This window comes from Entelurus aequoreus, linkage group LG02 (assembly GCF_033978785.1).
Source record: "Entelurus aequoreus isolate RoL-2023_Sb linkage group LG02, RoL_Eaeq_v1.1, whole genome shotgun sequence".
Classification (NCBI taxonomy): domain Eukaryota; kingdom Metazoa; phylum Chordata; class Actinopteri; order Syngnathiformes; family Syngnathidae; genus Entelurus; species Entelurus aequoreus.
Window position 1 is genome coordinate 90,399,110 of NC_084732.1, and position 27,918 is coordinate 90,427,027.

At 39.6% G+C, this 27,918-nt stretch overlaps 1 protein-coding gene across 1 annotated transcript; it reads right to left on the bottom strand.

The window, feature by feature from the left end:
• Positions 1 to 97: 97 nt before the first annotated feature.
• hdc (histidine decarboxylase) lies at positions 98 to 21,512 on the bottom strand. Its single transcript, XM_062036743.1, has 13 exons — positions 21,469 to 21,512; positions 21,240 to 21,412; positions 18,579 to 18,692; positions 11,709 to 11,831; positions 11,504 to 11,647; positions 8,865 to 9,008; positions 8,715 to 8,781; positions 7,505 to 7,667; positions 5,669 to 5,759; positions 2,686 to 2,784; positions 1,103 to 1,204; positions 262 to 921; positions 98 to 214 (listed from the first exon to the last, which is right to left on the bottom strand). The coding sequence occupies exons 1-13, from the start codon at positions 21,494 to 21,496 to the stop codon at positions 98 to 100; spliced, it is 2,025 nt and encodes a 674-aa protein (XP_061892727.1). The 5' UTR covers positions 21,497 to 21,512.
• Positions 21,513 to 27,918: the final 6,406 nt, after the last annotated feature.

Below are 27,918 nucleotides of genomic sequence, written 5' to 3' on the forward strand. Positions count from 1 at the left end.
TCTTCTGGTGGAGACGAGTCGCTGGGACTAGAAGGAGGGATGCAGGTCAACATGCGGCAGGACGAGGGTCTGGTCTGGTGTAGACGAGTCGCTGGGACTAGAAGGAGGGATGCAGGTCAACATGCGGCAGGACGAGGGTCTGGTCTGGTGTAGACGAGTCGCTGGGACTAGAAGGAGGGATGCAGGTCAACATGCGGCAGGACGAGGGTCTGGTCTGGTGTAGACGAGTCGCTGGGACTAGAAGGAGGGATGCAGGTCAACCTGCGGCAGGACGAGGGTCTGGTCTGGTGTAGACGAGTCGCTGGGACTAGAAGGAGGGATGCAGGTCAACCTGCGGCAGGACGAGGGTCTGGGAGCCTGAGACACTTTGAGGGGGCAGCAAAGGTGGTGGCGACTACCTGGTGTCCACTGGTTGCAAAAACTTGGAACGCTGTAGAACTTGGTCAGCTTCTTCACGGCTTGCTTCCCTCCTGCTGGCCCTGATGTGGAGAGGACACCCGCTTCCTCCTGAGGGCTCAGCTTGCTCTCAAAGGCGTGACCACACCGAAGACCGAGGTAACCGTAGGGCTCGCTGTTGCAGCTCAGAGAGCGCATTGGCCTCCTGGACCGATTCCAAGTCTTGTCGATCCAAAGCTCCACTTGGGCTTTGTCCATCCTGGGGGTGGTCTCCTCAGTCGCTTCATCATCTGCCTTGACCCCAGCTCCTAGCTGGACCTGATCAGGGCCAGCAGTCTCACCTAGGAGACCAGAAGCTATTTTGGAGATAATCCCCCAGTCCCTGCGGATGTGGTCGGCTGTGGTGAACTGGGAGGTGACTGTGAAGCGAAGGATGCGTTTGCTGTGAACCTCTGCGGGAATGAGGTACATGGTCCCGGAACAGGTCAGTCTTCGGAGCAGTTCCTGGGTTAAAGCGTTGCCGGCCTGGAAGAAGAGAAAGCGGAGTTAAAGACCGGCAGTGTTGATGAGTCCAAGGATCCTTGAGGTAATCAGTGTGTCCTTCACCTCCTCAAACATTCATTGACTGGCCTTAGAACAAGGTGTGCCTGAGACCTTGGAACACCTCAGCAATGATTAGCTCATGTACAACACTTGGTGGACCTACTTTGAGGCAGAACACCACCAGGCCAAGGTGTCTCTGGGCAGGAATGTCGAAGTGTGGCTCACTCCTGATCAGGGACTCCAGGAGCTTCGCCATGTCGATGCCCTGAAGAGGCCAGAGTCCAAGATCAGGGCACTGAACAGGAACTTTTCATACACAACATATTGGAACACCCGTGCGGATTATTAGGCTCTGAAGTTCCATTTTGGACCTGAGAGGGTTCACAAGTCTGTTCTGGGTTACCACACGGGTCTAGAAAGTGGTCTGGACTCTTCCTCAGCAAAATCATCCAACATAATGTCTCCTGTGCACAGTCATCATCCAACATCATGTATGTGCACAGTCATCATCCAACATCATGTCTCCTGTGCACAGTCATCATCCAACATCATGTCTCCTGTGCACAGTCATCATCCAACATCATGTCTTCAGTGCACAGTCATCATCCAACATCATGTCTCCTGTGCACAGTCATCATCCAACATCATGTCTCCTGTGCACAGTCATCATCCAACATCATGTCTTCAGTGCACAGTCATCATCCAACATCATGTCTTCAGTGCACAGTCATCATCCAACATCATGTCTCCTGTGCACAGTCATCATCCAACATCATGTCTTCAGTGCACAGTCATCATCCAACATCATGTCTTCAGTGCACAGTCATCATCCAACATCATGTCTTCAGTGCACAGTCATCATCCAACATCATGTCTTCAGTGCACAGTCATCATCCAACATCATGTCTTCTGTGCACAGTCATCATCCAACATCATGTATGTGCACAGTCATCATCCAACATCATGTCTTCAGTGCACAGTCATCATCCAACATCATGTCTTCTGTGCACAGTCATCATCCAACATCATGTATGTCCACAGTCATCATCCAACATCATGTCTTCAGTGCACAGTCATCATCCAACATCATGTCTTCTGTGCACAGTCATCATCCAACATCATGTCTTCTGTGCACAGTCATCATCCAACATCATGTCTTCTGTGCACAGTCATCATCCAACATCATGTCTTCTGTGCACAGTCATCATCCAACATCATGTATGTCCACAGTCATCATCCAACATCATGTCTTCTGTGCACAGTCATCATCCAACATCATGTATGTGCACAGTCATCATCCAACATCATGTCTCCTGTGCACAGTCATCATCCAACATCATGTCTTCAGTGCACAGTCATCATCCAACATCATGTATGTGCACAGTCATCATCCAACATCATGTCTCCTGTGCACAGTCATCATCCAACATCATGTCTTCTGTGCACAGTCATCATCCAACATCATGTATGTGCACAGTCATCATCCAACATCATGTCTCCTGTGCACAGTCATCATCCAACATCATGTATGTGCACAGTCATCATCCAACATCATGTCTTAATGTATATAATAATAATGACATAATCATGTAAAGTATATAATAATAATGATAGAATAATGTAAAGTATATAATAATAATGATAGAATAATGTAGAGTACATAATAATAATGATAAAATAATATAGAGTATATAATAATAATGACATAATAATGTAGAGTACATAATAATAAAGGAGATAACGTACGTGTCTAATGTGTGCCTGCAGCTTCTTCAGTCCAAACGAGCGCAAGACAAACCAAAGTTTGAGGGATCGGAAACGACGACTGAGAGGAATTTGCCAATTCTGATCAGAAAAAAGTAGAACATCAGTTTCATGTTGACACTAATAAGACAGTAAGATGTTAATGATGTACTATAAAGTTAGTAGTAAGATTTTGATGATGTACTACAAAGTTAGTAGTAAGATGTTGATGATGTATTATAAAGTTAGTAGTAAGATGTTGATGATGTACTACAAAGTTAGTAGTAAGATGTTGATGTATTATAAAGTTAGTAGTAAGATGTTGATGATGTACTATAAAGTAGTAAGTTGATGATGTACCATGAAGTCAGTAGCTACTTGGGAGTTGTCGTGACGAAGGTAAACAAAGTTAGTAGTAAGATGTTGATGATGTACTATAAAGTAGTAAGTTGATGATGTACCATGAAGTCAGTAGCTACTTGGGAGTTGTCGTGACGAAGGTAAACAAAGTTAGTAGTAAGATGTTGATGATGCACTATAAAGTAGTAAGTTGATGATGTACCATGAAGTCAGTAGCTACTTGGGAGTTGTCGTGACGAAGGTAAACAAAGTTAGTAGTAAGATGTTGATGATGTACTATAAAGTAGTAAGTTGATGATGTACCATGAAGTCAGTAGCTACTTGGGAGTTGTCGTGACGTAGGTAAACAAAGTTAGTAGTAAGATGTTGATGATGTACTATAAAGTAGTAAGTTGATGATGTACCATGAAGTCAGTAGCTACTTGGGAGTTGTCGTGACGAAGGTAAACAAAGTTAGTAGTAAGATGTTGATGATGTACTATAAAGTAGTAAGTTGATGATGTACCATGAAGTCAGTAGCTACTTGGGAGTTGTCGTGACGAAGGTAAACAAAGTTAGTAGTAAGATGTTGATGATGTACTATAAAGTAGTAAGTTGATGATGTACCATGAAGTCAGTAGCTACTTGGGAGTTGTCGTGACGAAGGTAAACAAAGTTAGTAGTAAGATGTTGATGATGTACTATAAAGTAGTAAGTTGATGATGTACCATGAAGTCAGTAGCTACTTGGGAGTTGTCGTGACGAAGGTAAACAAAGTTAGTGGTAAGATGTTGATGATGTACTATAAAGTAGTAAGTTGATGATGTACCATGAAGTCAGTAGCTACTTGGGAGTTGTCGTGACGAAGGTAAACAAAGTTAGTAGTAAGATGTTGATGATGTACTATAAAGTAGTAAGTTGATGATGTACCATGAAGTCAGTAGCTACTTGGGAGTTGTCGTGACGAAGGTAAACAAAGTTAGTAGTAAGATGTTGATGATGTACTATAAAGTAGTAAGTTGATGATGTACCATGAAGTCAGTAGCTACTTGGGAGTTGTCGTGACGAAGGTAAACAAAGTTAGTAGTAAGATGTTGATGATGTACTATAAAGTAGTAAGTTGATGATGTACCATGAAGTCAGTAGCTACTTGGGAGTTGTCGTGACGAAGGTAAACAAAGTTAGTAGTAAGATGTTGATGATGTACTATAAAGTAGTAAGTTGATGATGTACCATGAAGTCAGTAGCTACTTGGGAGTTGTCGTGACGAAGGTAAACAAAGTTAGTAGTAAGATGTTGATGATGTACTATAAAGTAGTAAGTTGATGATGTACCATGAAGTCAGTAGCTACTTGGGAGTTGTCGTGACGAAGGTAAACAAAGTTAGTGGTAAGATGTTGATGATGTACTATAAAGTAGTAAGTTGATGATGTACCATGAAGTCAGTAGCTACTTGGGAGTTGTCGTGACGAAGGTAAACAAAGTTAGTGGTAAGATGTTGATGATGTACTATAAAGTAGTAAGTTGATGATGTACCATGAAGTCAGTAGCTACTTGGGAGTTGTCGTGACGAAGGTAAACAAAGTTAGTAGTAAGATGTTGATGATGTACTATAAAGTAGTAAGTTGATGATGTACCATGAAGTCAGTAGCTACTTGGGAGTTGTCGTGACGAAGGTAAACAAAGTTAGTAGTAAGATGTTGATGATGTACTATAAAGTAGTAAGTTGATGATGTACCATGAAGTCAGTAGCTACTTGGGAGTTGTCGTGACGAAGGTAAACAAAGTTAGTAGTAAGATGTTGATGATGTACTATAAAGTAGTAAGTTGATGATGTACCATGAAGTCAGTAGCTACTTGGGAGTTGTCGTGACGAAGGTAAACAAAGTTAGTAGTAAGATGTTGATGATGCACTATAAAGTAGTAAGTTGATGATGTACCATGAAGTCAGTAGCTACTTGGGAGTTGTCGTGACGAAGGTAAACAAAGTTAGTAGTAAGATGTTGATGATGTACTATAAAGTAGTAAGTTGATGATGTACCATGAAGTCAGTAGCTACTTGGGAGTTGTCGTGACGAAGGTAAACAAAGTTAGTAGTAAGATGTTGATGATGCACTATAAAGTAGTAAGTTGATGATGTACCATGAAGTCAGTAGCTACTTGGGAGTTGTCGTGACGAAGGTAAACAAAGTTAGTAGTAAGATGTTGATGATGTACTATAAAGTAGTAAGTTGATGATGTACCATGAAGTCAGTAGCTACTTGGGAGTTGTCGTGACGAAGGTAAACAAAGTTAGTAGTAAGATGTTGATGATGTACTATAAAGTAGTAAGTTGATGATGTACCATGAAGTCAGTAGCTACTTGGGAGTTGTCGTGACGAAGGTAAACAAAGTTAGTAGTAAGATGTTGATGATGTACTATAAAGTAGTAAGTTGATGATGTACCATGAAGTCAGTAGCTACTTGGGAGTTGTCGTGACGAAGGTAAACAAAGTTAGTAGTAAGATGTTGATGATGTACTATAAAGTAGTAAGTTGATGATGTACCATGAAGTCAGTAGCTACTTGGGAGTTGTCGTGACGAAGGTAAACAAAGTTAGTAGTAAGATGTTGATGATGTACTATAAAGTAGTAAGTTGATGATGTACCATGAAGTCAGTAGCTACTTGGGAGTTGTCGTGACGAAGGTAAACAGGGTCCACACTAAACGTCTGCTGGAGCTTCAGTTTGTCCTTCACCCTGAAACAAGAACATCAACATTTGATCTCTCCTCCATTGTTCATCATCTCATTTTTATTCAGCACTTCTGCTTCTTCCTAAAATAATTATTGATCCTACATTGATCTTATATTGATCTCATATTGATCTTACATTGATCTTATATTGATCTTATATTGATCTTATATTGATCTTACATTGATCTTATATTGATCTTATATTGATCTTACATTGATCTTACATTGATCTTACATTGATCTTATATTGATCTTACATTGATCTTATATTGATCTTACATTGATCTTACATTGATCTTATATTGATCTTATATTGATCTTACATTGATCTTACATTGATCTTACTTTGATCTTATATTGATCTTACATTGATCTTACATTGATCTTACATTGATCTTATATTGATCTTACATAGATCTTACATTGATCTTACATTGATCTTATATTGATCTTACATTGATCTTACATTGATCTTACATTGATCTTATATTGATCTTATATTGATCTTACTTTGATCTTATATTGATCTTACATTGATCTTACATTGATCTTACATTGATCTTATATTGATCTTATATTGATCTTACTTTGATCTTATATTGATCTTACATTGATCTTACATTGATCTTATATTGATCTTACATTGATCTTACATTGATCTTACATTGATCTTACATTGATCTTATATTGATCTTACATTGATCTTACATTGATCTTATATTGATCTTAAGATCAACCTAAGATCAAGATGATGTTCTTTACAAGTGTACGTACACTTTTGACCACAACTGTACATTGATCACATTGTTAATAGCACACAAGAGAGAGAGAGAGAGAGAGAGAGAGAGAGAGTGTGTGTGTGTGTGTGTGTGTGTGTGTGTGTGTGTGTGTGTGTGTGTGTGTGTGTGTGTGTGTGTGTGTGTGTGTGTGTGTGTGATATTTATGGCGACCGCAAAGTTGCGCTCCATAGGACCACTACAGACCTAAACCCGACGCTCCATAAGACCACTACAGTACTGGACCACTACAGACCTAAACCCAACACTCCATAGGACCACTACAGACCTAAACCCAACACTCCGTAGGACCACTACAGACCTAAACCCAACACTCCATAGGACCACTACAGACCTAAACCCGACGCTCCATAAGACCACTACAGTACTGGACCACTACAGACCTAAACCCAACACTCCATAGGACCACTACAGACCTAAACCCAACACTCCGTAGGACCACTACAGACCTAAACCCAACACTCCATAGGACCACTACAGACCTAAACCCAACACTCCATAGGACCACTACAGACCTAAACCCAATGCTCCATAGGACCACTACAGACCTAAACCCAACCCTCCATAGGACCACTACAGGCCTAAACCCAACACTCCATAGGACCACTACAGACCTAAACCCAATGCTCCATAGGACCACTACAGACCTAAACCCAACACTCCATAGGACCACTACAGACCTAAACCCAATGCTCCATAGGACCACTACAGGCCTAAACCCAACCCTCCATAGGACCACTACAGTCCTGGACCACTACAGACCTAAACCCAACGCTCCATAGGACCACTACAGACCTAAACCCAACCCTCCATAGGACCACTACAGACCAAAACCCAACGCTCCATAGGACCACTACAGACCTAAACCCAAGCCTCCATAGGACAACTACAGTCCTGGACCACTACAGACCTAAACCCAACGCTGGATGTGGTTTTAAGGAGCTTGATTCACCAAAAAGCTGTGCAGTCGAAGTGAACCATCATCCATTTGGAGGGGTTGAAGACGAAGGAGTCTGCAAACTGGATGCCTTCAAGAGACCAACGCAGCTCCGGACACAAGTAGGCGGAGCCTGCATAGGCGGCGTCCACGTGGAGCCATAGTCCCTCCTCTGCACCTGTTTCATGATGATTAGTGACTAGATACTTACACATCATCATGATGATTAGTCACATGAAGACAAACGGGGTTTGTAGATGAAGATACTTACATGAAGACTAGGAGACAAGAAGACTAGATGACTAGAAGACTAGAAGACTAGATGACTAGATACTTACACACTGGGTCCACCATGATGATTAGTGACATGAAGACTAAATGACTAGATACTTACACATCATCATGATGATTAGTCACATGAAGACTAGATGAAGATACTTACATGAAGACTAGGAGACAAGATGACTAGATGACTAGATGACTAGAAGACTAGATGACTAGATACTTACACATTGGGTCCACCATGATGATTAGTGACATGAAGACTAAATGACTAGATACTTACACATCATCATGATGATTAGTCACATGAAGACTAGATAAAGATACTTACATGAAGACTAGGAGACAAGATGACTAGATGACTAGATGACTAGAAGACTAGATGACTAGAAGACTAGAAGACTAGATGACTAGATGACTAGAAGACTAGATACTTACAGACAGGTCCCAGTTCAGAGAGGGCGTCAAAGGCACAGACTCCTGTGGTTCCCAGGGTGGCACACAGCTGACACACTTACATGAAGACTAGAAGACTAGATGACTAGAAGACTAGATGTCTAGAAGACTAGAAGACTAGATACTTACAGACAGGTCCCAGTTCAGAGAGGGCGTCGAAGGCACAGACTCCTGTGGTTCCCAGGGTGGCACACAGCTGACACACTTACATGAAGACTAGAAGACTAGATGACTAGAAGACTAGAAGACTAGAAGACTAGAAGACTAGATGACTAGATGACTAGAAGACTAGAAGACTAGATACTTACAGACAGGTCCCAGTTCAGAGAGGGCGTCGAAGGCACAGACTCCTGTGGTTCCCAGGGTGGCACACAGCTGACACACTTACATGAAGACTAGAAGACTAGATGACTAGAAGACTAGAAGACTAGAAGACTAGAAGACTAGATGACTAGATGACTAGAAGACTAGAAGACTAGATACTTACAGACAGGTCCCAGTTCAGAGAGGGCGTCGAAGGCACAGACTCCTGTGGTTCCCAGGGTGGCACACAGCTGACACACAACATGGAGTTATGTCCTCTGCAGTGGACATGTGTGCCATGGTCTTGGTTGGGAAGGTGTGGTGGACTACAAACCAGGAAGGGAAGTAGTCCTCTCCGCCGGTCTTCTTGCACGGCCCGTCTCAGCGTGTCCCCCCTGAGGGCCAGCAGGTGGTCTGTGGGCAGGAACCGGATCTTCACCAGCGAGATGTGACCCGCCTTCTCCACTGACGAGTGCGCCTGTGACCACACACACTTCAGTTCCTCACCACCAGGACTAGGACCACACACACTTCAGTTCCTCACCACCAGGACTAGGACCACACACACTTCAGTTCCTCACCACCAGGACTAGGACCACACACACTTCAGTTCCTCACCTCCAGGACTAGGAGCACACACACTTCAGTTCCTCACCTCCAGGACTAGGAGCACACACACTTCAGTTCCTCACCACCAGGACTAGGAGCACACACACTTTAGTTCCTCACCACCAGGACTAGCACCACACACACTTCAGTTCCTCACCTCCAGGACTAGGAGCACACACACTTCAGTTCCTCACCACCAGGGACTAGGACCACACACACTTCAGTTCCTCACCACCAGGACTAGGACCACACACACTTCAGTTCCTCACCACCAGGACTAGGACCACACACACTTCAGTTCCTCACCACCAGGACTAGGAGCACACACACTTCAGTTCCTCACCTCCAGGACTAGGAGCACACACACTTCAGTTCCTCACCACCAGGACTAGGAGCACACACACTTTAGTTCCTCACCACCAGGACTAGCACCACACACACTTCAGTTCCTCACCTCCAGGACTAGGAGCACACACACTTCAGTTCCTCACCACCAGGACTAGGACCACACACACTTCAGTTCCTCACCACCAGGACTAGGACCACACACACTTCAGTTCCTCACCACCAGGACTAGGACCACACACACTTCAGTTCCTCACCACCAGGACTAGGAGCACACACACTTCAGTTCCTCACCACCAGGACTAGGACCACACACACTTCAGTTCCTCACCACCAGGACTAGGACCACACACACTTCAGTTCCTCACCACCAGGACTAGGACCACACACACTTCAGTTCCTCACCACCAGGACTAGGACCACACACACTTCAGTTCCTCACCACCAGGACTAGGAGCACACACACTTCAGTTCCTCACCTCCAGGACTAGGAGCACACACACTTCAGTTCCTCACCACCAGGACTAGGAGCACACACACTTTAGTTCCTCACCACCAGGACTAGCACCACACACACTTCAGTTCCTCACCACCAGGACTAGGACCACACACACTTCAGTTCCTCACCACCATGACTAGGACCACACACACTTCAGTTCCTCACCACCAGGACTAGGACCACACACACTTCAGTTCCTCACCACCAGGACTAGGAGCACACACACTTCAGTTCCTCACCACCAGGACTAGGACCACACACACTTCAGTTCCTCACCACCAGGACTAGGACCACACACACTTCAGTTCCTCACCACCAGGACTAGGACCACACACACTTCAGTTCCTCACCACCAGGGACTAGGACCACACACACTTCAGTTCCTCACCACCAGGACTAGGACCACACACACTTCAGTTCCTCACCACCAGGGACTAGGACCACACACACTTCAGTTCCTCACCACCAGGACTAGGACCACACACACTTCAGTTCCTCACCAGCAGGGACTAGGACCACACACACTTCAGTTCCTCACCACCAGGACTAGGACCACACACACTTCAGTTCCTCACCACCAGGACTAGGAGCACACACACTTGAGTTCCTCACCACCAGGACTAGGACCACACACACTTCAGTTCCTCACCACCAGGGACTAGGACCACACACTACAGTTCCTCACCACCAGGACTAGGACCACACACACTTCAGTTCCTCACCACCAGGGACTAGGACCACACACTACAGTTCCTCACCACCAGGACTAGGACCACACACACTTCAGTTCCTCACCACCAGGGACTAGGACCACACACTACAGTTCCTCACCACCAGGACTAGGACCACACACACTTCAGTTCCTCACCACCAGGGACTAGGACCACACACTACAGTTCCTCACCACCAGGACTAGGAGCACACACACTTCAGTTCCTCACCACCAGGGACTAGGACCACACACTACAGTTCCTCACCACCAGGACTAGGAGCACACACACTTCAGTTCCTCACCACCAGGACTAGGACCACACACTCTTCAGTTCCTCACCACCAGGGACTAGGACCACACACACTTCAGTTCCTCACCACCAGGGACTAGGACCACACACTACAGTTCCTCACCACCAGGACTAGGACCACACACTCTTCAGTTCCTCACCACCAGGGACTAGGACCACACACACTTCAGTTCCTCACCACCAGGACTAGGACCACACACACTTCAGTTCCTCACCACCAGGGACTAGGACCACACACTACAGTTCCTCACCACCAGGACTAGGACCACACACACTTCAGTTCCTCACCACCAGGACTAGGACCACACACTACAGTTCCTCACCACCAGGACTAGGAGCACACACACTTCAGTTCCTCACCACCAGGGACTAGGACCACACACTACAGTTCCTCACCACCAGGACTAGGACCACACACACTTCAGTTCCTCACCACCAGGACTAGGACCACACACTCTTCAGTTCCTCACCACCAGGGACTAGTAGACTACTAAGCACCTGATCAGAGGCGTAGGCCACCAGGGTGGAGTTGAGGACAGAGGGGTCCAGGTCCAGGTCCAGGTCTTGGTCCTGGTCCAGCTGCAGGATCTTGTCCTTCCTGGCGGCCAGCAGAGCCACCAGCGTGCTCTCACTCACCGTGCTCTGATTGGACGCTGAGAGTCAGCCAATCAGGAGCAAGAAGACAAGAAGATGATAGGTCTACCTGCAAGACTCCGCCCCCTCGGCTGTCACGGTGCTGATGGAGGAAGAAGTCAGGAAGTCCTAAAGCTCTGCACAGCCAATCCATGACCTTCATTTCTAACTCTGTGCACGCAGGACTGGACGCCTGTGTCAACATGTTAGCATTAGCATTAGCATTAGCATCACCTTCATTTCTAACTCTGTGCACGCAGGACTGGACGCCTGTGTCAACATGCTAGCATTAGCATTAGCATTAGCATCACCTTCATTTCTAACTGTGCACGCAGGACTGGACGCCTGTGTCAACATGTTAGCATTAGCATTAGCATTAGCATCACCTTCATTTCTAACTGTGCACGCAGGACTGGACGCCTGTGTCAACATGTTAGCATTAGCATTAGCATTAGCATCACCTTCATTTCTAACTGTGCACGCAGGACTGGACGCCTGTGTCAACATGTTAGCATTAGCATTAGCATCACCTTCATTTCTAACTCTGTGCACGCAGGACTGGACGCCTGTGTCAACATGTTAGCATTAGCATTAGCATTAGCATCACCTTCATTTCTAACTCTGTGCACGCAGGACTGGACGCCTGTGTCAACATGTTAGCATTAGCATTAGCATCACCTTCATTTCTAACTCTGTGCACGCAGGACTGGACGCCTGTGTCAACATGTTAGCATTAGCCTCAGCATCATCATCAGCATTAGCATCATCATTAGCATCATCATTAGCATCATCATCAGCATTAGCATCATCATTAGCATTTTTATCAGCATTATTAATAGCCTTAGCATCATCATTAGCATTTTTATCAGCATTATTATTAGCATTAGCATCATTATTAGCATCATCATTAGCATCATCATCAGCATTATTATTAGCATTAGCATCATCATTAGCATTTTTATCAGCATTATTATTAGCATTAGCATCATTATTAGCATCATCATTAGCATCATCATCAGCATTATTATTAGCATTAGCATCATCATTAGCATCATCATCAGCATTATTATTAGCATTAGCATTATCATTAGCATCATCATTAGCATTTTTATCAGCATTATTATTAGCATTAGCATCATCATTAGCATCATCATCAGCATTATTATCAGCATTATTACTAGCATTAACATCATCATTAGCATCATCATCAGCATTACTATTAGCATTAGCATCATCATTAGCATTTTTATCAGCATTATTATTAGCATTAGCATCATCATTAGCATCATCATCAGCATTATTATCAGCATTATTATTAGCATTAGCATCATCATTAGCATCATCATTAGCATTTTTATCAGCATTTTTATTAGCATTAGCATCATCATTAGCATCATCATCAGCATTATTATCAGCATTATTGTTAGCATTAGCATCATCATTAGCATCATCATCAGCATTACTATTAGCATTAGCATCATCATTAGCATTTTTATCAGCATTATTATTAGCATTAGCATCATCATTAGCATCATCATCAGCATTATTATCAGCATTATTATTAGCACTAGTATTAGTATGAGCATTATTATTAGCATTATCATTAGCATTTTTATTAGCCTTATCATTAGCATTATTATTAGCCTTATTATTATTATTATTATTATCATTATTATTAGCCTTATCATTACTATTAGCACTAATGAAGAATTAAACGCACATTTTATTATATGAAGAGTTTTAACGTTTTTATTGTATATTTCTGTAAACAAGTATTGCATATTGTATGTGTGTACTCACCTAAGTATTGTATATTGTGCAAACATTGAAGTATTAAATATAGTACTGAGTATGTGTGTACTCACCTAAGTATTGTATATTGTGCAAACATTGAAGTATTGAATATAGTACTGAGTATGTGTGTACTCACCCAAGTATTGTATATTGTGCAAACATCAAAGTATTAAATATAGTACTTAGTATGTGTGTACTCACCCAAGTATTGTATATTGTGCAAACATCGAAGTATTAAATATAGTACTCAGTATGTGTGTACTCACCCAAGTATTGTATATTGTGCAAACATCGAAGTATTAAATATAGGGGTGAGTATGTGTGTACTCACCCAAGTATTGTATATTGTGCAAACATTGAAGTATTAAATATAGTACTTAGTATGTGTGTACTCACCCAAGTATTGTATATTGTGCAAACATTGAAGTATTAAATATAGTACTGAGTATGTGTGTACTCACCCAAGTATTGTATATTGTGCAAACATTGAAGTATTAAATATAGTACTGAGTATGTGTGTACTCACCCAAGTATTGTATATTGTGCAAACATTGAAGTATTAAATATAGTACTCAGTATGTGTGTACTCACCCAAGTATTGTATATTGTGCAAACATTGAAGTATTAAATATAGTACTGAGTATGTGTGTACTCACCCAAGTATTGTATATTGTGCAAACATTGAAGTATTAAATATAGTACTGAGTATGTGTGTACTCACCCAAGTATTGTATATTGTGCAAACATCAAAGTATTAAATATAGTACTGAGTATGTGTGTACTCACCCAAGTATTGTATATTGTGCAAACATCGAAGTATTAAATATAGGGGTGAGTATGTGTGTACTCACCCAAGTATTGTATATTGTGCAAACATTGAAGTATTAAATATAGTACTTAGTATGTGTGTACTCACCCAAGTATTGTATATTGTGCAAACATTGAAGTATTAAATATAGTACTCAGTATGTGTGTACTCACCCAAGTATTGTATATTGTGCAAACATTGAAGTATTAAATATAGTACTCAGTATGTGTGTACTCACCCAAGTATTGTATATTGTGCAAACATCGAAGTATTAAATATAGGGGTGAGTATGTGTGTACTCACCCAAGTATTGTATATTGTGCAAACATTGAAGTATTAAATATAGTACTTAGTATGTGTGTACTCACCCAAGTATTGTATATTGTGCAAACATCGAAGTATTAAATATAGTACTCAGTATGTGTGTACTCACCCAAGTATTGTATATTGTGCAAACATCGAAGTATTAAATATAGGGGTGAGTATGTGTGTACTCACCCAAGTATTGTATATTGTGCAAACATTGAAGTATTAAATATAGTACTTAGTATGTGTGTACTCACCCAAGTATTGTATATTGTGCAAACATTGAAGTATTAAATATAGTACTCAGTATGTGTGTACTCACCCAAGTATTGTATATTGTGCAAACATTGAAGTATTAAATATAGGGGTGAGTATGTGTGTACTCACCCAAGTATTGCATATTGTGCAAACATTGAAGTATTAAATATAGTACTGAGTATGTGTGTACTCACCCAAGTATTGTATATTGTGCAAACATTGAAGTATTAAATATAGTACTGAGTATGTGTGTACTCACCCAAGTATTGTATATTGTGCAAACATTGAAGTATTAAATATAGTACTCAGTATGTGTGTACTCACCCAAGTATTGTATATTGTGCAAACATTGAAGTATTAAATATAGTACTCAGTATGTGTGTACTCACCCAAGTATTGTATATTGTGCAAACATTGAAGTATTAAATATAGTACTCAGTATGCGTGTACTCACCCAAGTATTGTATATTGTGCAAACATTGAAGTATTAAATATAGTACTCAGTATGTGTGTACTCACCCAAGTATTGTATATTGTGCAAACATTGAAGTATTAAATATAGTACTCAGTATGTGTGTACTCACCCAAGTATTGTATATTGTGCAAACATTGAAGTATTAAATATAGTACTCAGTATGTGTGTACTCACCCAAGTATTGTATATTGTGCAAACATTGAAGTATTAAATATAGTACTCAGTATGTGTGTACTCACCCAAGTATTGTATATTGTGCAAACATTGAAGTATTAAATATAGTACTGAGTATGTGTGTACTCACCCAAGTATTGTATATTGTGCAAACATTGAAGTATTAAATATAGTACTGAGTATGCGTGTACTCACCCAAGTATTGTATATTGTGCAAACATTGAAGTATTAAATATAGTACTCAGTATGTGTGTACTCACCCAAGTATTGTATATTGTGCAAACATTGAAGTATTAAATATAGTACTGAGTATGTGTGTACTCACCCAAGTATTGTATATTGTGCAAACATTGAAGTATTAAATATAGTACTCAGTATGTGTGTACTCACCCAAGTATTGTATATTGTGCAAACATTGAAGTATTAAATATAGTACTCAGTATGCGTGTACTCACCCAAGTATTGTATATTGTGCAAACATTGAAGTATTAAATATAGTACTCAGTATGTGTGTACTCACCCAAGTATTGTATATTGTGCAAACATTGAAGTATTAAATATAGTACTCAGTATGTGTGTACTCCCCCAAGTATTGTATATTGTGCAAACATTGAAGTATTAAATATAGTACTGAGTATGTGTGTACTCACCCAAGTATTGTATATTGTGCAAACATTGAAGTATTAAATATAGTACTCAGTATGTGTGTACTCACCCAAGTATTGTATATTGTGCAAACATTGAAGTATTAAATATAGTACTCAGTATGTGTGTACTCACCCAAGTATTGTATATTGTGCAAACATTGAAGTATTAAATATAGTACTCAGTATGTGTGTACTCACCCAAGTATTGTATATTGTGCAAACATTGAAGTATTAAATATAGTACTGAGTATGTGTGTACTCACCCAAGTATTGTATATTGTGCAAACATTGAAGTATTAAATATAGTACTGAGTATGTGTGTACTCACCCAAGTATTGTATATTGTGCAAACATTGAAGTATTAAATATAGTACTCAGTATGTGTGTACTCACCCAAGTATTGTATATTGTGCAAACATTGAAGTATTAAATATAGTACTCAGTATGTGTGTACTCACCCAAGTATTGTATATTGTGCAAACATTGAAGTATTAAATATAGTACTGAGTATGTGTGTACTCACCCAAGTATTGTATATTGTGCAAACATTGAAGTATTAAATATAGTACTGAGTATGTGTGTACTCACCCAAGTATTGTATATTGTGCAAACATTGAAGTATTAAATATAGTACTGAGTATGTGTGTACTCACCCAAGTATTGTATATTGTGCAAACATTGAAGTATTAAATATAGTACTGAGTATGCGTGTACTCACCCAAGTATTGTATATTGTGCAAACATTGAAGTATTAAATATAGTACTCAGTATGTGTGTACTCACCCAGGTATTGTATATTGTGCAAACATTGAAGTATTAAATATAGTACTGAGTATGTGTGTACTCACCCAAGTATTGTATATTGTGCAAACATTGAAGTATTAAATATAGTACTTAGTATGTGTGTACTGTGTACTGACCCGAGTATTGTATAATGTGCAAACATTGAAGTATTAAATATAGTACTTAGTATGTGTGTACTCACCCAAGTATTGTATATTGTGCAAACATTGAAGTATTAAATATAGTACTTAGTATGTGTGTACTCACCCAAGTATTGTATATTGTGCAAACATTGAAGTATTAAATATAGTACTCAGTATGTGTGTACTCACCCAAGTATTGTATATTGTGCAAACATTGAAGTATTAAATATAGTACTGAGTATGTGTGTACTCACCCAAGTATTGTATATTGTGCAAACATTGAAGTATTAAATATAGTACTCAGTATGTGTGTACTGTGTACTGACCCGAGTATTGTATATTGTGCAAACATTGAAGTATTAAATATAGTACTTAGTATGTGTGTACTCACCCAAGTATTGTATATTGTGCAAACATTGAAGTATTAAATATAGTACTTAGTATGTGTGTACTCACCCAAGTATTGTATATTGTGCAAACATTGAAGTATTAAATATAGTACTCAGTATGTGTGTACTCACCCAAGTATTGTATATTGTGCAAACATTGAAGTATTAAATATAGTACTGAGTATGTGTGTACTCACCCAAGTATTGTATATTGTGCAAACATTGAAGTATTAAATATAGTACTCAGTATGTGTGTACTGTGTACTGACCCGAGTATTGTATATTGTGCAAACATTGAAGTATTAAATATAGTACTTAGTATGTGTGTACTCACCCAAGTATTGTATATTGTGCAAACATTGAAGTATTAAATATAGTACTGAGTATGTGTGTACTCACCCAAGTATTGTATATTGTGCAAACATTGAAGTATTAAATATAGGGGTGAGTATGTGTGTACTCACCCAAGTATTGTATATTGTGCAAACATTGAAGTATTAAATATAGTACTGAGTATATGTGTACTCACCCAAGTATTGTATATTGTGCAAACATTGAAGTATTAAATATAGTACTTAGTATGTGTGTACTGTGTACTGACCCGAGTATTGTATATTGTGCAAACATTGAAGTATTAAATATAGTACTTAGTATGTGTGTACTGTGTACTGACCCGAGTATTGTATATTGTGCAAACATTGAAGTATTAAATATAGTACTTAGTATGTGTGTACTGTGTACTGACCCGAGTATTGTATATTGTGCAAACATTGAAGTATTAAATATAGTACTTAGTATGTGTGTACTCACCCAAGTATTGTATATTGTGCAAACATTGAAGTATTAAATATAGTACTTAGTATGTGTGTACTGTGTACTGACCCGAGTATTGTATATTGTGCAAACATTGAAGTATTAAATATAGTACTTAGTATGTGTGTACTGTGTACTGACCCGAGTATTGTATATTGTGCAAACATTGAAGTATTAAATATAGTACTTAGTATGTGTGTACTCACCCAAGTATTGTATATTGTGCAAACATTGAAGTATTAAATATAGTACTTAGTATGTGTGTACTGTGTACTGACCCGAGTATTGTATATTGTGCAAACATTGAAGTATTAAATATAGTACTTAGTATGTGTGTACTGTGTACTGACCCAAGTGAAGCCCACACAGTTGATGGCGTCTGCCAACATGTCTCCCAACAAGGACGGCCATGATGTCAGACTGGGGTAGTAAGCGTGCATGTGAGGACTCTGCCAGTGAACCACCTGTAACACACATGATGTCATAGTAGTACTGTATACATAATGTCATAGTAGTACTGTATACATGATGTCATAGTAGTACTGTGTATATGATGTCATAGTAGTACTGTATACATGATGTCATAGTAGTACTGTATATATGATGTCATAGTAGTACTGAATAGAAGATGTCATAGTAGTACTGTATACATGATGTCATAGTAGTACTGTATACATGATGTCATAGTAGTACTGCATATATGATGTCATAGTAGTACTGTATATATGATGTCATAGTAGTACTGTATACATGATGTCATAGTAGTACTGTATACATAATGTCATAGTAGTACTGTATACATGATGTCATAGTAGTACTGTGTATATGATGTCATAGTAGTACTGTATACATGATGTCATAGTAGTACTGTGTATATGATGTCATAGTAGTACTGTATACATAATGTCATAGTAGTACTGTATACATGATGTCATAGTAGTACTGTATACATGATGTCATAGTAGTACTGTATACATGATGTCATAGTAGTACTGTGTATATGATGTCATAGTAGTACTGTATACATGATGTCATAGTAGTACTGTATATATGATGTCATATTAGTACTGTATACATGATGTCATAGTAGTACTGTATACATGATGTCATAGTAGTACTGTATATATGATGTCATAGTAGTACTGAATAGAAGATGTCATAGTAGTACTGTATACATGATGTCATAGTAGTACTGCATATATGATGTCATAGTAGTACTGTATATATGATGTCATAGAAGTACTGTATATATGATGTCATAGTAGTACTGTATACATGATGTCATAGTAGTACTGTATATATGATGTCATAGTAGTACTGTATACATGATGTCATAGTAGTACTGTATATATGATGTCATAGTAGTACTGTATACATGATGTCATAGTAGTACTGTATATATGATGTCATAGTAGTACTGTATACATGATGTCATAGTAGTAAATATATATGATGTCATAGCAGTACTGTATACATGATGTCATAGTAGTACTGTATATATGATGTCATAGTAGTAAATATATATGATGTCATAGTAGTAATATACATGATGACAGTAAATATATATGATGTCATAGTACTACTGTATACAGTAAACATATATGATGTCATAGTGGATAGTGAAGTGAATTATATTTATATAGCGCTTTTCTCTAGTGAGTCAAAGCGCTTGTACATAGTGAAAGCCAACATGTAAGCAGGTGGGTCAAGTGTCTTGCCCAAGGACACAACGGCAGTGACTAGGATGGAGGAAGCGGGGATCGAACCTGGAACCCTGAAGTTGCCGGCACGGCCACTCTACCAACCGAGCTATACCCATCGTGGTACTTTACAGTACTATGATGTCATTGTGGATAGTAGTAATGTATGCAGTAAATGTATATGATGTCATAGTGGATAATAGTACTACATACAGTAAATATTTACAGTACTATGATGTCATAATGGATAGTAGTACTGTACACAGTATTATGATGTCATAGTGGATAGTAGTACTGTATAGAGTAAATATTGGCAGTATTATGATGTCACAGTGAATAGTAGTACTGTATAAAGTAAATATTTACGGTATTATGATGTCATAGTGGATAGTAGTACTGTATACAGTAAATATTGACAGTACTATGATGTCATGGTACTTTACTGTAGTACTGCATGTAGTACTACAGTAAAGTGTGTATGTAGTACTTCAGTAAAGTGTGTATGTAGTACTTCAGTAAAGTGTGTATGTAGTACTACAGTAAAGTGTGTGTGTAGTACTACAGTAAAGTGTGTATGTAGTACTTCAGTAAAGTGTGTATGTAGTACTACAGTAAAGTGTGTGTGTAGTACTTCAGTAAAGTGTGTATGTAGTACTACAGTAAAGTGTGTTTGTAGTACTACAGTAAAGTGTGCATGTAGTACTACAGTAAAGTGTGTGTGTAGTACTACAGTAAAGTGTGCATGTAGTACTACAGTAAAGTGTGTGTGTAAGAGCAGGTACTTACTCACTATACTGTAGTACTGCATGTAGTACTACAGTAAAGTGTGTATGTAGTATTTCAGTAAAGTGTGTGTGTAGTACTACAGTAAAGTGTGTGTGTAGTACTACAGTAAAGTGTGTATGTAGTACTTCAGTAAAGTGTGTATGTAGTACTACAGTAAAGTGTGTTTGTAGTACTACAGTAAAGTGTGCATGTAGTACTACAGTAAAGTGTGTGTGTAGTACTACAGTAAAGTGTGCATGTAGTACTACAGTAAAGTGTGTGTGTAGTACTACAGTAAAGTGTGCATGTAGTACTACAGTAAAGTGTGTGTGTAAGAGCAGGTACTTACTCACTATACTGTAGTACTGCATGTAGTACTACAGTATAGTGTGTACAAGACCAGGTACTTACTCACTTTACTGTAGTACTGCATGTAGTACTACAGTACAGTGTGTACAAGAGCAGGTACTTAGTCAGTACTGCATGTAGTACTAGAGTACAGTGTAGTACTAGAGTACAGTGTAGTACTAGAGTACAGGTACTTACTCCCGGCATGACGACTCTCTGGAAGTCCTCAAAGATGGCGTCCCAGTCCTCGGACTCTGCGGGCGCACGTTCGGGGATGAGGGCGGTCATGTAACCTGGTTTCACGTCTGGAATGACTCTGCGGTCCTGGATGGTGCTCAGGTACTTGGTGATGTAGTCCACCAGCTCCTTACCTGGGATCAGGACTCACAGTCATGTGACTCATGATGAATTAGGCTTGTTCATGTACCTCGAAGGTTGTACTCCTCAGCCTGCATCTCTGCGTCCTGTGCCGTCTCCACACTCCGCCTCTCCACCGCGTCGCTCCATTTATACACGCTTGGGGGACCACCCCCCACCCTCACCCTCACCCCCACCCTCACCCTCACCCTCACCCCCACCCTCACCCTCACCCTCACCCTCACCCCCACCCTCACCCTCACCCCCACCCTCACCCTCACCCTCACCCTCACCCCCACCCTCACCCCCACCCTCACCCTCACCCTCACCCCCACCCTCACCCCCACCCTCACCCCCACCCTCACCCCCACCCTCACCCTCACCCCCACCCTCACCCCTCACCCTCACCCCCACCCTCACCCCTCACCCTCACCCCCACCCTCACCCTCACCCTCACCCTCACCCCCACCCTCACCCTCACCCTCACCCTCACCCTCACCCTCACCCTACTTCATATATGACTCACTTTACTTCATATATGACTCACTCCACTTCATATAGGACTCACTTTACTTCATATAGGACTCACTTCACTTCATATAGGACTCACTTTACTTCATATATGACTCACTCCACTTCATATAGGACTCACTTTACTTCATATATGACTCACTTTACTTCATATATGACTCACTCCACTTCATATAGGACTCACTCCACTTCATATAGGACTCACTTTACTTCATATAGGACTCACTCCACTTCATATAGGACTCACTTTACTTCATATAGGACTCACTTTACTTCATATAGGACTCACTCCACTTCATATAGGACTCACTTTACTTCATATAGGACTCACTCCACTTCATATAGGACTCACTTTACTTCATATAGGACTCACTCCACTTCATATAGGACTCACTCCACTTCATATAGGACTCACTTTACTTCATATAGGACTCACTCCACTTCATATAGGACTCACTTTACTTCATATATGACTCACTCCACTTCATATAGGACTCACTCCACTTCATATAGGACTCACTTTACTTCATATATGACTCACTCCACTTCATATAGGACTCACTCCACTTCATATAGGACTCACTTTACTTCATATAGGACTCACTCCACTTCATATAGGACTCACTCCACTTCATATATGACTCACTTTACTTCATATATGACTCACTCCACTTCATATAGGACTCACTCCACTTCATTAAGGACTCACTTTACTTCATATAGGACTCACTCCACTTCATATAGGACTCACTTTACTTCATATAGGACTCACTGTACTTCATATAGGACTCACTCCACTTCATATAGGACTCACTTTACTTCATATAGGACTCACTCCACTTCATATAGGACTCACTTTACTTCATATAGGACTCACTCCACTTCATATAGGACTCACTTTACTTCATATAGGACTCACTCCACTTCATATAGGACTCACTCCACTTCATATAGGACTCACTTTACTTCATATAGGACTCACTCCACTTCATATAGGACTCACTCCACTTCATATAGGACTCACTCTGCTTCATATATGACTCACTCCACTTCATATAGGACTCACTCCACTTCATATAGGACTCACTTTACTTCATATAGGACTCACTCCACTTCATATAGGACTCACTTTACTTCATATAGGACTCACTTTACTTCATATAGGACTCACTCCACTTCATATAGGAGTCACTCCACTTCATATAGGACTCACTTTACTTCATATAGGACTCACTCCACTTCATATAGGACTCACTCCACTTCATATAGGACTCACTCCACTTCATATAGGACTCACTTTACTTCATATAGGACTCACTCCACTTCATATAGGACTCACTCCACTTCATATAGGACTCACTTTACTTCATATAGGACTCACTCCACTTCATATAGGACTCACTTTACTTCATATAGGACTCACTTTACTTCATATAGGACTCACTCCACTTCATATAGGACTCACTTTACTTCATATAGGACTCACTTTACTTCATATAGGACTCACTCCACTTCATATAGGACTCACTTTACTTCATATAGGACTCACTCCACTTCATATAGGACTCACTTTACTTCATATAGGACTCACTCCACTTCATATCGGACTCACTTTACTTCATATAGGACTCACTCCACTTCATATAGGACTCACTTTACTTCATATAGGACTCACTTTACTTCATATAGGACTCACTCCACTTCATATAGGACTCACTCCACTTCATATAGGAATCACTTTACTTCATATAGGACTCACTCCACTTCATATAGGACTCACTCCACTTCATATAGGACTCACTTTACTTCTTATAGGACTCACTCCACTTCATATAGGACTCACTCCACTTCATATAGGACTCACTTTACTTCATATAGGACTCACTCCACTTCATATAGGACTCACTTCACTTCATATAGGACTCACTTTACTTCATATAGGACTCACTTTACTTCATATAGGACTCACTCCACTTCATATAGGACTCACTTTACTTCATATAGGACTCACTTTACTTCATATAGGACTCACTCCACTTCATATAGGACTCACTCCACTTCATATAGGACTCACTCCACTTCATATAGGACTCACTCCACTTCATATAGGACTCACTCCACTTCATATAGGACTCACTCCACTTCATATAGGACTCACTTTACTTCATATAGGACTCACTTTACTTCATATAGGACTCACTCCACTTCATATAGGACTCACTCCACTTCATATAGGACTCACTCCACTTCATATAGGACTCACTTTACTTCATATAGGACTCACTTTACTTCATATAGGACTCACTCCACTTCATATAGGACTCACTCCACTTCATATAGGACTCACTCCACTTCGTATAGGACTCACTTTACTTCATATAGGACTCACTCCACTTCATATAGGACTCACTTTACTTCATATAGGACTCACTCCACTTCATATAGGACTCACTCCACTTCATATAGGACTCACTCCACTTCATATAGGACTCACTTTACTTCATATAGGACTCACTCCACTTCATATAGGACTCACTCCACTTCATATAGGACTCACTCCACTTCATATAGGACTCACTTTACTTCATATAGGACTCACTCCACTTCATATAGGACTCACTTTACTTCATATAGGACTCACTCCACTTCATATAAGACTCACTTCACTTCATATAGGACTCACTCCACTTCATATAGGACTCACTTTACTTCATATAGGACTCACTCCACTTCATATAGGACTCACTTTACTTCATATAGGACTCACTCCACTTCATATAGGACTCACTTTACTTCATATAGGACTCACTCCACTTCATATAGGACTCACTCTACATCATACTATTATTATATATTATTATTATTATTATTATTATATATTCATACTAGAAACACTAGTTTCATATGGGACTCACTCCACTTCATATAGGATTCACTCCAGTTCATACATCACATATTCATATTATATGTTATATCACATTATATTATATTATATTACATCACATTATATGATATGATATTATATTATATTATATGTTATATTATATTATATTATATTATATTATATTATATCATATTATATTATATGTTATATTATATTATATTATATCATATTATATTATATTATATTATATATTATATTATATTATATTATATTATATTATATATTATATTATATTATATTATATTATATTATATCATATCATATTATATTATATTATATTATATTATATTATACTATATGTTATCATATTATATTATATTATATGTTATATTATATTATATTATATTATATTATTTTATATTATATTACATTATGTTACATCACATTATATTATATTATATTATATTATATTATATTATATTTTATTATAATAAATTATTTCATGTTATATGCTGCCTCCCACCTCCAAAGACATGCACCTGGAGATAGGCCCCTCCCACCTCCAAAGACATGCACCTGGAGATAGGCCCCTCCCACCTCCAAAAACATGCAACTGGGGATAGGCTCCTCCCACCTCCAAAGACATGCACCTGGAGATAGGCCCCTCCCACCTCCAAAAACATGCAACTGGGGATAGGCTCCTCCCACCTCCAAAGACATGCACCTGGGGATAGGCTCCTCCCACCTCCAAAGACATGCACCTGGGGATAGGCTCCTCCCACCTCCAAAGACATGCACCTTACCGAATCCCTTAGCGGTGATGGACGGCTGGGCAGCGTCTGAAGAGCTGCAGCCTGCCACCGTGGCCCCCACTCCCTCCCCTCTGTTGCAAGTCTCCAGATGTATGTTGTATTATGTATATGTGCTTTGCCATGGAGGTTTTTTCACACTCCAGACTAGAAGCTCAGTCTAGATTGTATTTTTTTCTACTCATCCTTCCCCAGTGTTTGTAACCCTGTACACTGTTTGTTTGTAACCATGTACACTGTTTGTTTGTAACCCTGTACACTGTTTGTTTGTAACCATGTACACTGTTTGTTTGTAACCCTGTACACTGTTTGTTTGTAACCCTGTACACTGTTTGTTTGTAACCCTGTACACTGTTTGTTTGTAACCATGTACACTGTTTGTTTGTAACCCTGTACACTGTTTGTAACCCTGTACACTGTTTGTAACCCTGTACACTGTTTGTAACCCTGTACACTGTTTGTTTGTAACCCTGTACACTGTTTGTAACCCTGTACACTGTTTGTTTGTAACCCTGTACACTGTTTGTTTGTAACCCTGTACACTGTTTGTTTGTAACCCTGTACACTGTTTGTTTGTAACCCTGTACACTGTTTGTAACCCTGTACACTGTTTGTTTGTAACCCTGTACACTGTTTGTAACCCTGTACACTGTTTGTTTGTAACCCTGTACACTGTTTGTAACCCTGTACACTGTTTGTAACCCTGTACACTGTTTGTTTGTAACCCTGTACACTGTTTGTAACCCTGTACACTGTTTGTTTGTAACCCTGTACACTGTTTGTTTGTAACCCTGTACACTGTTTGTAACCCTGTACACTGTTTGTAACCCTGTACACTGTTTGTTTGTAACCCTGTACACTGTTTGTTTGTCTCATCTTCAACGGGTTTGTGCTGAAAACAAAGTTTCCTTGTACTTGTGCAATGACAGTAAAGACCTACCTACCTACCTAGATGTTATTTCACATGATATTATATTATATTACTTCATATCACATTATTTTATAATATATTATATTATATTATATGTTATTTCACATTATATTGTATTATAATATAGCACATTTAAAACAATCCCAGTTGATCTACAGAAAAAAAAATCTATAAAAAAGTAAGAGTGTCAAAAAAACAATGACAGAAATATTAAAACCACATCAGTTTTTCAAAATAAAAGTCCAAAAGAAACATGATGTATTCAGCCATGTGTTATGATTATTGTCACAACATGAATATGAATAGTGTGACATTTACCAGCGAGTCATGAGATCAAAGGTAAATATTATTATTGCTTTCAGTTGAAGGATGACTTTGGATCCACTGAAGTGTGCATGAACATCATCTTCTTGCTCTTTGTGTTGGACTTGAATTATTCTTCTGCTTTCATGTTGGATGAAAGTGTGTGGACTCCTCTTTCAAGCAGGATGACTGTGGGAGTGTGATGGAGCTCCAAGTGGGACTAGATGATTGTGTGATGGAGCTCCAAGTGGGACTACATGATTGTGTGATGGAGCTCCAAGTGGGACTAGATGATTGTGTGATGGAGCTCCAAGTGGGACTAGATGATTGTGTGATGGAGCTCCAAGTGGGACTAGATGATTGTGTGATGGAGCTCCAAGTGGGACTAGATGATTGTGTGATGGAGCTCCAAGTGCTCCTGCTGACTTCAAAGTGCGTGAAGGTCAGCTGCACTCTCCTCATCATGTCAACAAACAACATTGTTCTGCTCAACATTGCTCATAAAACCCTACAAGTCAACAATAATACAAACACACCTTTGTATCAATGTTCTAATAATATTATATTATAATAATATATCATAATATTATAATATTGTTATATAATAATATTATATAATAATATTATTATATCCAAAGACATGCACCTGGAGATAGGTTGATTGGCAACACTAAATGGTCCCTAGTGTGTGAATGTTGTCTATCTGTGTTGGCCCTGTGATGAGGTGGCGACTTGTCCAGGGTGTACCCCGCCTTCTGCCTGAATGCAGCTGAGACAGGCTCCAGCGACCCCCCGCCACCCCAAAAGGGACAAGCGGTAGACAATGGATGGATGGATGAATATTATTGCATAAGATTAGGCCTGTCCAGACTTTTTCAAAATATGCAATATTTACATTTTGTTAATGAGCTTCAACTAATTAATGTTGTTGGAAAATATATGATTTATTTTTAGTAATATTTACGAATTACAACTAATCAACATTGTTGATTGTTGTCTGATCAATACCTTGTGTGTCTGATCAATACATTTTGATTGCGAGACATAAATAATGAGTACAGT

Bases quoted from the DNA above. Each gene is read 5' to 3' on its own strand.
- hdc (XM_062036743.1), bottom strand. From the start codon at position 21,496: ATGCAGGCTGAGGAGTACAACCTTCGAG. The intron at 1,205-2,685 runs GTACGTTATCTC...TGGCCTCTTCAG, and splicing joins TGCAGGCACACATTAGACAC to GGCATCGACATGGCGAAGCT. The intron at 215-261 runs GTTGACCTGCAT...CGTCTACACCAG, and splicing joins AGACCCTCGTCCTGCCGCAG to ACCAGACCCTCGTCCTGCCG.